The sequence below is a fragment of the Rhinolophus sinicus genome, chromosome 8 (genome assembly GCF_057876585.1).
Source record: "Rhinolophus sinicus isolate RSI-liver-muscle chromosome 8, RSI-T2T, whole genome shotgun sequence".
In the NCBI taxonomy this organism is placed as follows: Eukaryota; Metazoa; Chordata; class Mammalia; order Chiroptera; family Rhinolophidae; genus Rhinolophus; species Rhinolophus sinicus.
Window position 1 is genome coordinate 63,908,008 of NC_142508.1, and position 13,313 is coordinate 63,921,320.

Sequence of the window (13,313 nt, forward strand, 5' to 3'; positions counted from 1 at the left end):
AGCAGGAGCTACAGCCACTGCCACAAACAACAGAAGCCCTGGGAACCAGAAAACATCCTCCTAAATCATTCTGGGCTTAAAGAGAAAATCACAACAGCAACTACAATTAGGATACAGCAGAATTATGGGATGGCGAATTGGTTCACGACCAGAAAACTGTTAAACCGTATGTACTAAAGCTAAACACACACCCTATGAATCAAGGCCCCTGCATGTGAATATACTCAATAGAATGCATGTTGTGCCCTCGAAAATACATGTATAATGTTTATAGCAGCTTTGCTCATGATGGCCAAAAACTGGAAACCATCCAAATGTCTACCAACAGGAGAACAGACAACTCGTAGCATATTTATATACTAGACTACTACACCCCAATAAGAACAACAAACTATTGTTACATGTGAAAGCATGGATGAATCTCACAGATATGATGATGAGCCAGACACAAGAAAACATACTACGTACATGATTTCATTGATACAAAATTCAAGAATAGGCAAAATCTAATCAACAGCAATAGAAATCAGAATAGTGGCTTTCTCCAGATGGGAGAAATGGATATTAAGTAGAAGGGACATGGGGAACTTTCTGGGGCCCTGGAAACCTTCTCTATCTTGATTGAGTGGTGATCACACAGATGTGAACATATATAAAAATTCATTGAACTATGTATCACATAAGATTTGTGTACTTTTCTTTGAAAGAAAAAAAAAATTAATATCCGGGGAGAAAAATCAAAGACAAGTTCAAAGCAACATTGTTTTCATTATTAAACAAGGACAAAAATACACTAAGCTTTCAACTCAAAAGCTATAAATGACTTAGTGATTGAATAAATTAGTATATATAACGGATCTAAGTGTAAATAATGACAAAAATAATATTAAGTTTAGAATGGAAATTAATATTAGAAAATATGCTATAATTGATAAATGCATCCAAGGAATTGTCCGTGAAAAATAAATTAAAAACCGGGCCGGCCCGGTGGCTCAGGCGGTTGGAGCTCCGTGCTCCTAACTCCGAAGGCTGCCGGTTCGATTCCCACATGGGCCAGTGTATTCTCAACCACAGGGTTGCCAGTTCAATTCCTCAAATCCCACAAGGGATGGTGGGCTCTGCCCCCTGCAACTAAGATTGAACACGGCACCTTGAGCTGAGCTGCCGCTGACCTCCAGGATGGCTCAGTTGGTTGGAGCGTGTCCTCTCAACCACAAGGTTGCTGGTTCGACTCCCACAAGGGATGGTGGGCTGTGCCACCTGCAACTAGCAACAGCAACTGGACCTGGAGCTGACCTGCGCTCTCCACAACTAAGACTGAAAGGACAACAACTTGAAGCTGAATGGCACCCTCCACAACTAAGACTGAAAGGACAACAACTTGACTTGGAAAAAAAAAAAAAGTCCTGGAAGTACACACTGTTCCCCAATAAAGTCCTGTTCCCCTTCCCCATTAAAAAAAAAAAGTCTGAAAAAAAATAATAAAGTAAAAAAAAATTAATTAAAATAAATAAATTAAAAACCAATAAAAATGTTTATGCTAGTCAAAAAAATTGGGGGAAAAACACATAAATACTAAAAATTAGAAACTCTTTTTAAATGAGAATATCATTTAAAATCTGTATACTAATAAATTCAAAAATCTCAATTTTCTCAGAAAATATGAATTAACAAAATTGACACAAGATGAATCAGAAAAGTTGAACAAACCAATCATTATGGGGAAAACTACTGAGAAAGTCATCAAAGAATTATTTCAAAGAAAGCTGCCAGACCCCGTTGGTTTTATGGGTGAGCTCTTTCTTGTACTCATGGAACAGATAATTCCCATGTTATACAGTCTGTTCCCAAAGTTGGAAAGCGCTTCAACTTACTGTATAAAATTAGCTTAGCCTCGATTCCAAAGCTGACAAAAATAGTACAAAACTACAGACAAACGTCACTAATGAATATAGATGGAAAACCCCCAAATAAAATATTAACAAGCAGGTCTAACAAAACTTTCAAGAAATAATCCACCATGAGCAATTACGTGTATTCTAGAAATTCTAAGATTGTTACTATTAGTAAATTAATATGACAAATTAAGAGAAGAAAAACAATATAATTATCCCAATGGTTGTTTAAAAGATATTTGCTAAAAATTCAATATGCTTCCTTACTAAAAAAAAAAAAAGATTAATAAACGAACAAGACAGTTACTAAAACCTAACCTTACACTCAGAGGACAGTCACTAGAAGCATATTAGACAGGGCAGGATACCCACTCCATCACCACTAAAACAGGAAACCATACACAAAAAAACTAACAAGAAAAAAAGTATAATTATCTCCTAAGATGAACAAAATCATCAATCTTAGAAACCACATCAATGTCTACCACGAAAATCCAAAAGTAACTATTTAAACCTATACTAAGAATTCAGCAACTGACAGATAAAAGAAAATGCAAAAACTAAGTCGTATACTAACAACACTAGGTTAGGAGACATAACAGGAAAAGATGCCACTGAAAACAATATTAAGAACAATGCAATATATAGATGATACATTATAAAAATATACACTTGAAACCTATATTAATTTTACTAACCAATGTCACCCCAATAAATTTAATTTAAAAAAATTAAAAGTCTATCTAAAGATAACTTCAAAATGATTTGAATGAAGCTAGAGACATTCCATGAGTTCCTGAGTAGGAAGAATCAGTATAGAAATTCTCCATAAGGGAACCTTACATATGATAGGATTCTAGTAAAATCTCAAGCGATTTGAGGGGAGGAAGTAGGGAGAGAGGAGAACCTGACAAAATAATTGGTTTATGTGATAATGTAACATATGCAAAGAAAAGAGAGAGGAAGATCTTGAAAAGAGAAACCTGAACGTTTAGATATTAAAACATATTATAACATAACATAGCTAAGACAGAGTGATTTGAAAAGGCTCATAAAACAACAAATAAAATGGAAAGTCCCCAAACAGATCCAAGTATACATATGTTTTTAATATGCTGAAGGTAGTAGCAACTCAAATCATTGGGGAAATAGACTGGGGGTTATTCAATAAGTAGTACTAAAGCAATCAGTTAACTATTTGGGAAAAATTAAATTGGATTCCCTACTCACACTGTGCACAAAAAATAAATTTATTTGGATGAAGAATTAAATGTCAAATATATGGTGATGGAAGGAGAACTGACTCTGGGTGGTGAACACACAATGGGATGTATAGATGATGTAATACAGAATTGTATACCTGAAATCTATGTAACTTTACTAACAATTGTCACCCCAATAAACTTTATTTTTTTAAAAAAAGAAAGAAAAATAATTGAATCAGATTTTAATTTTGATAAAATTTGTCTCTATTGCAGTAAATTTCCCTGAAGATCTATCTCTGAAAGCCCTGAGGTTTACAGCTGTAAATGATGGAGTGCCTATGACAATAGGTAGACATGCCAGTGAAGGTTTAACTATACTAAAAAGTTTATGACAATTGTAATGATTTTGTTACAAAGTAGACTTGGTTTTTAGTGGCTAACCTCTAAACCAATTTTCCTCATTATTCCTTTTATTTTTAGTGTTGAATGAGAGGTTTTTCAGGAACACATATGTGCATCAAATCAGAAATACCTATTTATATAAAAATTTAGTATATAATAAAGGGATTATATAAACCAACAAAAAATTTTAAAAAAAGAATTAAATGTGAAAAAAAATAATATCACAACAAACCAGAAAAAACAGAGGTGACTATTTACCTGATCTAAGAATAGGGAAAGCCTTTTAAAGGATAAAAGAAAAAGCTAAAAATACAAAGGGCAGATTCGACTACAGAAAGTTTAAAACATCTGTTTGGAAAAAAGAAAACCTACAGAATTAAAATGCAAACGAAAAACTGGAAAAACATTTACAAATTACAAGACAAAGAATAATTGCCTTAGCACATAAAGAGTTCTTTTAAAACCGAAAGAGAAAAACGCACACTTCAGTATAAAAATGAGCAAAAGATAAGGCAATAAACACACTTAAAAAAAACTAAATCTCCTTCAATAAATCACAGCATAAAAAAAAGTAGAGTGGAGGAGGGGGACTTTAGAGACATAACAAACAAATGCAATGAGAGGAACTTGCCCAAATCCAGATTCAAGCAAACCAACTTTAAAACAATACTTTGAGATGAATTGTACAACTGAATATGAAGTGGGTAATAGGTGATAAGGAATTCATGTTACTATTCTAGGTACATTAATTATATAAGAAAATGTCCCTTTTTTATGAGATGCATACTAAAGAACCTAGAATAGAATGTTGAGATATCTGTAATTTACTTTAATACAGCCAAAAAAGAAAGAGATGAAGCAAATCTAATATGTTAATTAATAAATAGGCAAAAAATATATACCTTTTTTTCTTTTTTTTTTTTTACAAATAAATCCAATAAATGCCAAGATGCAATAGAAGCCAGCAATCTTGGCCACTGCTGATAGAAGGGTAAATTAGTGTAACTTTTCTGGAGGGTAAGCTGGCAATAGTGTCAAAATCCTTGCAAAATGTTTAAACCCAGCAAGTCCATGTTCAATAATTTACCTCAAGTAAATTTTCAAGAATGGGCATAAAGATTTAAAAACATTCAAGTCTGGCATAGCATTGTGACTGTGAAATCCTGAAAACTACCCAAATGTTCAACCTTATTTTTTTACACAGCCATCTGATAGACTACTACCAGGCAGTCATCAAAATCTGAATTTTGGAAGAATAATTAAGGCTATATTGATATATTTTATGGCGCAGCAGCTATGGAAAGCAGTATGGTGATTCCTCAAAAAATTAAAAATAGAATTACCACACGATCCAGCAGTTCTACTTCTGGGAATTTACCCAAAAGAATTGAAAGCAGGGACTTGAAGAGATATTTGCACACCAATGTTCATAACAGCACTATGTAAATAGGCAAAAGGTGGAAGCAACTCAACTGTCCTTGAATGGATGAAGACATGAACAAAATATGGTATATTCATACAATGGAATATTATCCAGCTGTAAAAAAGAGATTCTGAGGTGGCCGGGTGGCTCAGGTGGTTGGAGAGCTGTGCTCCTAACACCAAGGTCACTGGTTCGATTCCCACATGGGCCAGTGAGCTGCGCCCTCTACAGCTAGATTGAGAACAATGGCTCGACCTGCAGCTGGGCTGCCGTGAGCGGCCAGTGACCAGTGTGAGCAGCCGGCAGCTGGCGAGAGCTGCCATGAGCAGCCAGCTGGCAACCAGCGACCAACTGGCTCAGCTGGGTAGAGCACAAGGCTCATAATACCAACATAGGCCAGTGAGCTGCGTCCTCCACAACTAGACTGAAAACAACTGGGAGATGGAAGTGGGGAAGGGGAAAAAAATAAAATCCAAAGGAGATTCTGACATGTGACTGAGCTTTGAGGACATTATGCTGAATGAAATAAGCCAGTCACGAAAGGGCAAATACTGTATGATTCTGCTAAGTATCATATGGAGGTACCTAGAGTAGTCAGATTCATAGAGACAGAAAGTAGAATGATGGGGGGATTGAGGGAACTGAGGCAGAGGGGACTTATAGTTTAATACGCACACAGTCTAAGTTTGGGAAGATAAAAAGGTTGTGGAGATGAATGGTAGTGATGGTTACATGACAATGCGAATATACTTAATACCACTGAACTGGACACTTAAAAACGCTTAAGATGGTAAATTCGATGTTATTTTTTAACAATTAAAAATAAACACACATTTTAAAGAGAAAAAGGCATGTTGCAAAATAATATGCTCGTGTATGATCTCAATTTTGTTTCATTGATGTCTTAAATATTAATATATACTATGTACACACAGGAATAAAGCTCAGAAGAGTAATACCAAAATGTTAATAATTATCACTAGGTGCTGTGCTTACAGGAGAATTTTATTTTCTTAGTGCGTCTGTGTGCTTTCCTGTACTTTCCAGTTTTTCTACAATTACTTTTATAATCAAAAGCAAAAGTAGGTTGACTGGACAAATGAAGAAGGAAAGAAAAAGATGCTCAGGTTGGCTGCAGATCCTAATGTGAGAATGCCCACAAGTATATTTCCAAATGACATAATAAATGTAATCTTCCTTGAGAACCAAATCATGCAAGGCTTTGGGAAAATAAAGATCAACTCAGAAGATAAAGCATCATACCCTGCAGATTAAAATAGAAGCATAGGCCTGGTTTTACGCAATTCCCAAGGACAGGGTGGGTTCACCACATCTCTGTGTGCCCAGCAGAAAGGAAAAGACCAGGGCAGCCTCAAATACTTCTTGAGTGGCCCGTCAGAAAGGACAGGCTCAGAAAGAAAAGGCTCGAATCAATGTAGCGCTCTCCCTGGAACTCAACTCTCCCAACCCCACATCTCTCTTAAGCTAAATCCACTTTCAGAAAATATTTTCTAGACAGCTGACTGCAAGAGAAAAAGGAGCCTTTCTTTCTGCGGCATTCCCTCACCACATATGGTACTGCTCTGAATAGAGGCTTTATGAGGGAGGGTCCAGATACCGCAGCCACGGTTATGCCACTGACAACAAACAACAATAAATAGACGTTAGGGTTTAGATTTCCCTGCAGCGGAGGCATCCTGAATAATCATAACAGCTTCCATGACATTCCAACATCCAGTAAATGTTTATTGAGTGCCTACTAAGCACAGGACACTACTTGTAACACCATCTCTCTTACACACACACACATACACACACACGCACACGCACACTCCTTTGTTCTATTCCAGGACTCAGGCTAGGAAAGTAACAAGGTAGACTAGAGGCATTTGACAGTTTGATTCTACATGTCACATATTTCCTAGATTGGGAATAAAGAGGGGCAGCGGGAAAGCACTGACCCCTGAAGGAGGATCCAAGGGACACAGCACTGCATCCCACTCCTGGACAAAGGGAACTGAATTCCCTAGTGGAGGCAGAGAGAAGTGCCCAGCCTTCCTAAAACTCCACGGACGGACGGCAACCATGGGAGGCAGTCACTGCAGCCCCTGGTCCTGGAGGAAACGACATCACCAGGTTGATCTGCCATGTTGAGAGAAATCCATGCCTCCAAAGCCTTCTCCCCTCCCCAACAAATGAATGCCGTGAGCCCCCCCTTCATCATACGTACTTTTGCCCCCATTGTTCTTCAGGACATTGGAGAGGTTGACAGAGGCGGTGCCTAGCAGCTCATTTCTCAAGGTATGGCAGCTCCAGACCTTCAAATCTAAATGACTCTGGGCCGTGACATTCCTGGAAAACAAATACTTGATGCATCACATCCAAGCAGTACAGTCTCTCCTATCACTTAGAAGAAAACCAAAAAACTATACTGTTGACATCTGGGAAGGGGGAAAAACCCCAAACAGGAAGACACTCTCATATCCCTTTTCCCCCACAAAGCTGACCCTGTAACCACGTAGCTAATAATGAACACTGTGAGCTCAATGATGTGGAAATGCCTAAAGAAAGGTGCCTTGGGTACCAAAGACAGAAGAGTTAGAGGCTCCTCAGGAGCCCTGCATCTCCTACAAGCCCCTTGGAGCGCCTTCTCTCTTTCCCCCATGTTACTGCATTCAAAGAGAAGGGACTTTCTCTTACAAAATGATGATCTCATTCCAGAGAAGCTCGGAGCTCCCAATTCGCTTCCCAGTCTTCTTGGTCTCACTGGGGAGTCCATCCACTGCCACTTCCACAAATGAGTTAATTCGAGGTTGGCGATTATGTACCTTGGGCTTTGCTGACACCACTGGAAGGGAAAGAAAGAAAAAGTCAAGGTTGAGTCAGAGGGGCTCCCAGCTGCCCCCCTGTGGCAGATGGTCTCACTCATTTTTGCTGTTTCTTAAAAAACAAATTTTGTTTTTTCCTGATTCTAAGAAAACTTATTTTTGTAAATGTGAGGATATAATATATATATATATATAAAGCATAAGAAACAAAAATCACTCCTAATCTAAAAATAAAATGTTGGTAAATTCAGACTTTCTAGACTTTCATCTTTTATGTCCCCAATGCTTTAAAAATTCTTCTCCCCTAAAATCTATTTTAAAAGGCTGCAATATAAACCCATTATAAGGATATGCCATAATTTAGTTAACTATTCTTTCACCGATGAATAGATTGCTTCCAATTTCTTACTGTGGGAAAATCACCATGAATGTATATATTTGCATACACTTCTGAGTATTCTTCCAAAGAATATGAACATTTTTTAAAGTTCTTAAAACTGTTTAATTCCTTTTCAAAAAGGTAAACCCATGTAGACACCCATAAGCACTGTAGAAATATATCCAGTTCACACCAAACACTGCTTGGCACTGAGTACTACAATTTTCACTCTTTGCAAATCACATTGGTTAAAACAAAAACAAAAATGAAACGTATAAATAGCTAAGATTTAATAAGCACTAATTACAAAACACTATATGAGTCTTAAGCACACGTTATCTAACTGAATCCTGACAACAAACCCATGTGGCAGGGAGTATATCACCACTCCAGTTTCGCCCAGGAGGAAACAGGTTTGGGAAAGCCAGCTCAGTGCCCCAGGCTACACAGCCAGGCTGCTTCAAGCCAGGGTGTGCACCAAGGCAGCCTGTCTCCACACCATGCTGTCTGCCATTACCAGACTTTGTTTATTTGCCCTAATGCGTTTCTTCAATTACTAGGGAGATGGACTATTTTGTCCACGGGCTTGTTACTCATCGGCATTTCCTCTTCTGTGTCACATCCTTTATGTGGCAGGCAGCATTTCTGATATTCACCTGGCACCGGCAAGCCAGGGACTCAGACAGCACAAGCTAAGCAAGGAGCCACCCGGGGCTAGACCAGCCCCTCTTAGAGCTTAGATTAGCCATGGATGAAACACATCCAGACGTCTTCTATTCTACGCCCCAAATCAGAGCATATGATTGGCCCATATGCCTTACCCATGATGGCAAGATGGTCCTAGCCTGCGATCCCCTCTGTCCAGAGTTAGCAAACCTCTCCCTCCCAGGCCCTTCTGAGAGGTGACAGTCCTATAAGGGTCCACAATTTGGCAAAGGGCAAACCCACCTCTGGACTGTTGCTAGCAATACCAATCTTCTCCCGGCCCAAAAGAACAGTAAAGAGAAAGTCAAAGAACAACAACAAAAGTTGTGGCTAAGATTCAGGAGCAACAGGGGATGGTACTAGGGAAAAAAAGGTTGTGGTGCTGGGAAATGTGGCTCAGAGTAGAAAAATTTAATACTTTACACATAAACCAAGGTTAACTGAGGCCACCTGGTGGGGTGATGGTAGATTTGCATGCAGGCCCTTCACTTAAAAAAAAAAAAAAAAAAAAAGATTTTATATACTATATATATGGACTAGTTATTACGAGGGTTCTATAATGTTAAGCTACACAGTTTCTTTGAAATGAACAAGTTCAAACCCTTTATTATTTAATAAATATCTAACTAAGATCCAGGATGGTGAAATAACATATCCAAAATCCTGGAACTAGTCAGAGCCAGAGCTAAGCCTGGAAGCACGTCTCACAGCTCATTGGGCAATTCTTTGAATTTCCTTTTCTGTCCTCTAACTTTATTCCATAGGTTTTTTTCTTTTTTCCTTTTCCTTTTTCTTTTTTTATTTTTACATAATTTCAGCAAAGTTTTTAGAAAATTTGCAAGAATAATACAAAGAATTCCTATAAACCCTTCACCCAGAATCACCAAATATTAACTTTTTACGATATTTGCCTTATGATTCTTTCTCTCCCAATTTTCTCTCATACACATACACATGTTTTTTCCCTGAAACTCTGGGAGCGAGTTGTAGATGCTGTGCCCTTTACTCGTAAATACTTCAGTGTGCATTTCTAAGAACAAAGACATTTTCTAATAAAACCACAGTATAACTATCAACATCGGGAAATGTAATATTTTTAATACTATTATCCAACGTACAGAACTCATTCAAATTCAAATTGTCCTATAGTTGTCCACTATAGCAAAAAAGAAAAGAAAATTTTTTCTGGTCCAGGACCCAGTCTAAGATCACATGTTGCAATTAATAGTCATATTTTGAAGTAAGTTCCCAATTCATAGAAAAGTTGAAAGAATAGGATAAAAAATTGTATGCTCTTCGCCGATTGTCATCATTTTGCCACACTTGCTTTTTTTCAGCTCCATGTGTGTTTATATCAGTGCGATTCAAGAGAACTTCTGTGATAATGAAAATGTGTGCCAGTGCTGTCCGAGGCATTGCCATGACATACGAGTACATGTGGCTACTGAGCACTTTAAAGATAGCTAATGTGACTGAAGATTTGAATTATAAATTTTATGTAATTTACTTTTAATGTAAATAGTTCTATGGTGCTAGAGTGGCTACCCTATTGGACAGCCCAGGATATAAATATGTGGTATTTATGTCAATGTTTGTATGTATGTAAACTATTTTTTTCTTGTAAACTATCTTTTTCTTGTAAATTATTTGAAAGAAAATTGTAAACATCATGACAGATCAGCCCTAAATACTTTCAGAATACAACTCCTAAGAATAAGGACATTCTCTCACCTAACCACACCACCATTATTTCACCTAAAAGAATTCCTCTATCATTTGATATTCATTCCATATCCAAATTTCCCCACTTGTTCCAAACATATTTTTATAGCTGTTTTTTGCCCAACTCAGGGCCCAATCAAGATGAACAAATTACACTTGGTTTTTGTCTCCTTAACCTTTTAAAATCTAGAATACTAGCCCTTCTTTTTCCATGACAATGATTTTTGTTTTCTTTTTTCCTTTTAGTTATTTTTTGTTGTTGTTGTTGTTTTGTTTATTCTTTTTTTCCATTAAAATTGATTTTGAAAGACTTCTACCAGCTGTCTTCTACAATGGGCCAAATTCTGCATTTTTCTGATTATTTCCTTATGATTAGATTCACACCGAATATTTTTATGAAGACTACTATATAGATTACGTTGTACTCGTACTCGTGATACTTATTACACACACCAGCATGGTTGTCCTATTGTAGATGCTAAGTTTGATCCTTTGGTTAATGTAGGGTCAGCCAGATCTCTCCACTCTAAAGATCCAGTTTCCCCGCTTGTAATTTATAATTAATCAGCAGGGTGATATATTGAACGTTTCTTTTTCTAAAAGACATGCCAAAATAAAGGCTTTAAGATACAAGCAAGTTTATCTAGAAAGTTTATTTACTGTTTGATGAAATATAAATGCCAGTCTCTTACACATGGAGTCACATCTTCACATAGGATTTAGCTTTTAAAGTCAACAAATAAGGCAAAAAAGTCACATATGGCCAAAATTATACCATTGAAAAGCTCTTAGGAAGGCACCAGAATCAAGCCTGGCATAATATCTTTCAACAGGTTTCAAACAGCCAGTTTTTTGCTCTGTTGTACTGTGTTTTTCAGTATTGCTTGAGTTAAATATCAGCTAAAATAGTTGGCTTACGTTTAAGGGCCTTCCTGTATTTAAAAGGTGTATCTTAAAATGCTAGGATTGCACTGTGAAGATGCACAAAGGAACAGAGGCAAAGGGAAAAGCACAGTAACATCTCCCAAATTACACCGCAGGCTCCATCAATGAAACACAGGGGAGGAAGAACCACCCACACTATTTAAATTGTTATTTCTCTCTTTCTCTTTCTCCCCCACCATTTTCCTGGATGGGGTTGTCAAATCTCGATAGATTAAATGCATATATAATGAGATGCACTTATATTATCAAGTTAGCTCTTTCTACACTAGTAAGAAACTTCACGTTGAAGGAAGGCAACAGGGAAATCTGTGTGTTCCTGAATAATATGGACCCAAAATAAGGATCTCAGGATGTCACCAGGTTCCATGGGCAGTCTTCTGTTTTAACCTAGGCTAGCTAATTATAGGTAAAGTAGTGGAGGCTGTCATCCCACATTCAAAACCCTATCAGTTCACTCTAATCTGTCTCCTTCCTCAAAAGGGCTGGAGCAGCAATGAGAGGCCAAGAAAAATAATTTAAAAGTATCAAGACTATAAAAAAAACCAATATCTCAATAAGAGGCAAAGAATATAGACAGGCAATCTACAGAAAAGGACATATAAATTTCCCTGAAACATATGATAAGATGCAACTAACATCGCTATAATCAAAGAAACACAAGATAAAACTATGTTGAGGGAACAACTTTTTATCAATCAGACTGGCAAAGATAAAAGTCTGCAAATATATGGTGATGGAAAGAGAACTGACTCTGGCTGGTGAACACACAATGTGATATATAGATAATGTATTACAGAACTGTACACCTGAAATCTATGTAACTTTGCACTTTGCTAACAATTGTCACCCTAATAAACCTCAATTTAAAAAAAAAGATAAAAGTCTGGCAATACATTGTGTTGGTAAAGATGTGGGGAAACAGGCTCTCTGATACACTGCAAAAAGAGCATTCCTTCCAAGGAAGGCATCTGGCTCTCAAAATTACAAAAATACATCCCCTCTGACATATCTTGGAAGGGACATACTAGAAACTGATGATACTGGTTTCCTCTAAGCAGAGGCACTGAGGGGCTAAAGGAAAGAAAGAATTTTAAAGTATATAAATGTATTAAAGAAATGAATAACATTTACGTTTCAAAAATAATAATAAACATTGCCAAGAGATGTAATTTTGCCTCAGGGTGACCATGTGGAGAAGCCTGAACTCAGATACTGAGTACTGTTGCCCTGTCCCCGGGCATCTCTCAGTCCTGGGACCCTTTAGCAGAGCTAAAGCTTCTGAAGCAACATTCTTTCATTCCAGCAATATTTACTGAGGGCCTACGATGTGTCAAGCACTGTTCTAGTCATTGGGATATCAAATGTAACCAACACACACAAAAATTCTTGTAATTGTGGTGCCTATATTCTATCGAAGGAGATAGTTATTAAACGAATTAGATAAAACTGTGTAGTATGTTAAATAGTGACAAGGGCTGAGAAGAAAATATAAAGTAGGGAAGGGGATAGACATCAGGGGTGGGGGGACGTTTTAGATGGGGAGATCAGGAAGGCCTGGTTGAAGAGGGTGACTTTTGAGTAAAGACCAAAGAAAGTAAGGAAGCAAAGCAGGTAAGATATCTGGGCCAAAAGCACCTCACTCAGAGGGACCAGCAAGTGCAAAGGGCCAGAGGTGAGAATGTGCCGAGTATAGTCAATGAATTGCCAGGAGACCGTGCGACTAGATCTGAGTGAGTGTAGAAGAGCAACAGAAGATAAGAAATGGGGTCATATCAAGTGGGATCTTCAGCTTTTACTCTGAGTGAGATG

The 13,313-nt window shown here is 37.4% G+C and overlaps 1 protein-coding gene across 5 annotated transcripts in view; it reads right to left on the minus strand.

Moving 5' to 3' along the window:
- Positions 1 to 13,313, minus strand: part of WWP2 (WW domain containing E3 ubiquitin protein ligase 2) — a 124,532-nt gene that overhangs the window by 92,663 nt on the left and 18,556 nt on the right. For all 5 annotated transcript variants that reach the window (XM_074314656.2, XM_019757040.3, XM_074314653.2 and 2 more), the window contains 2 exons: positions 7,626 to 7,773; positions 7,156 to 7,277 (listed from right to left, as the gene is read on the minus strand). In XM_074314656.2, the coding sequence (XP_074170757.2) occupies positions 7,156 to 7,277; positions 7,626 to 7,773 (270 nt within the window). The remainder of the gene's footprint in view (positions 1 to 7,155; positions 7,278 to 7,625; positions 7,774 to 13,313) is intronic.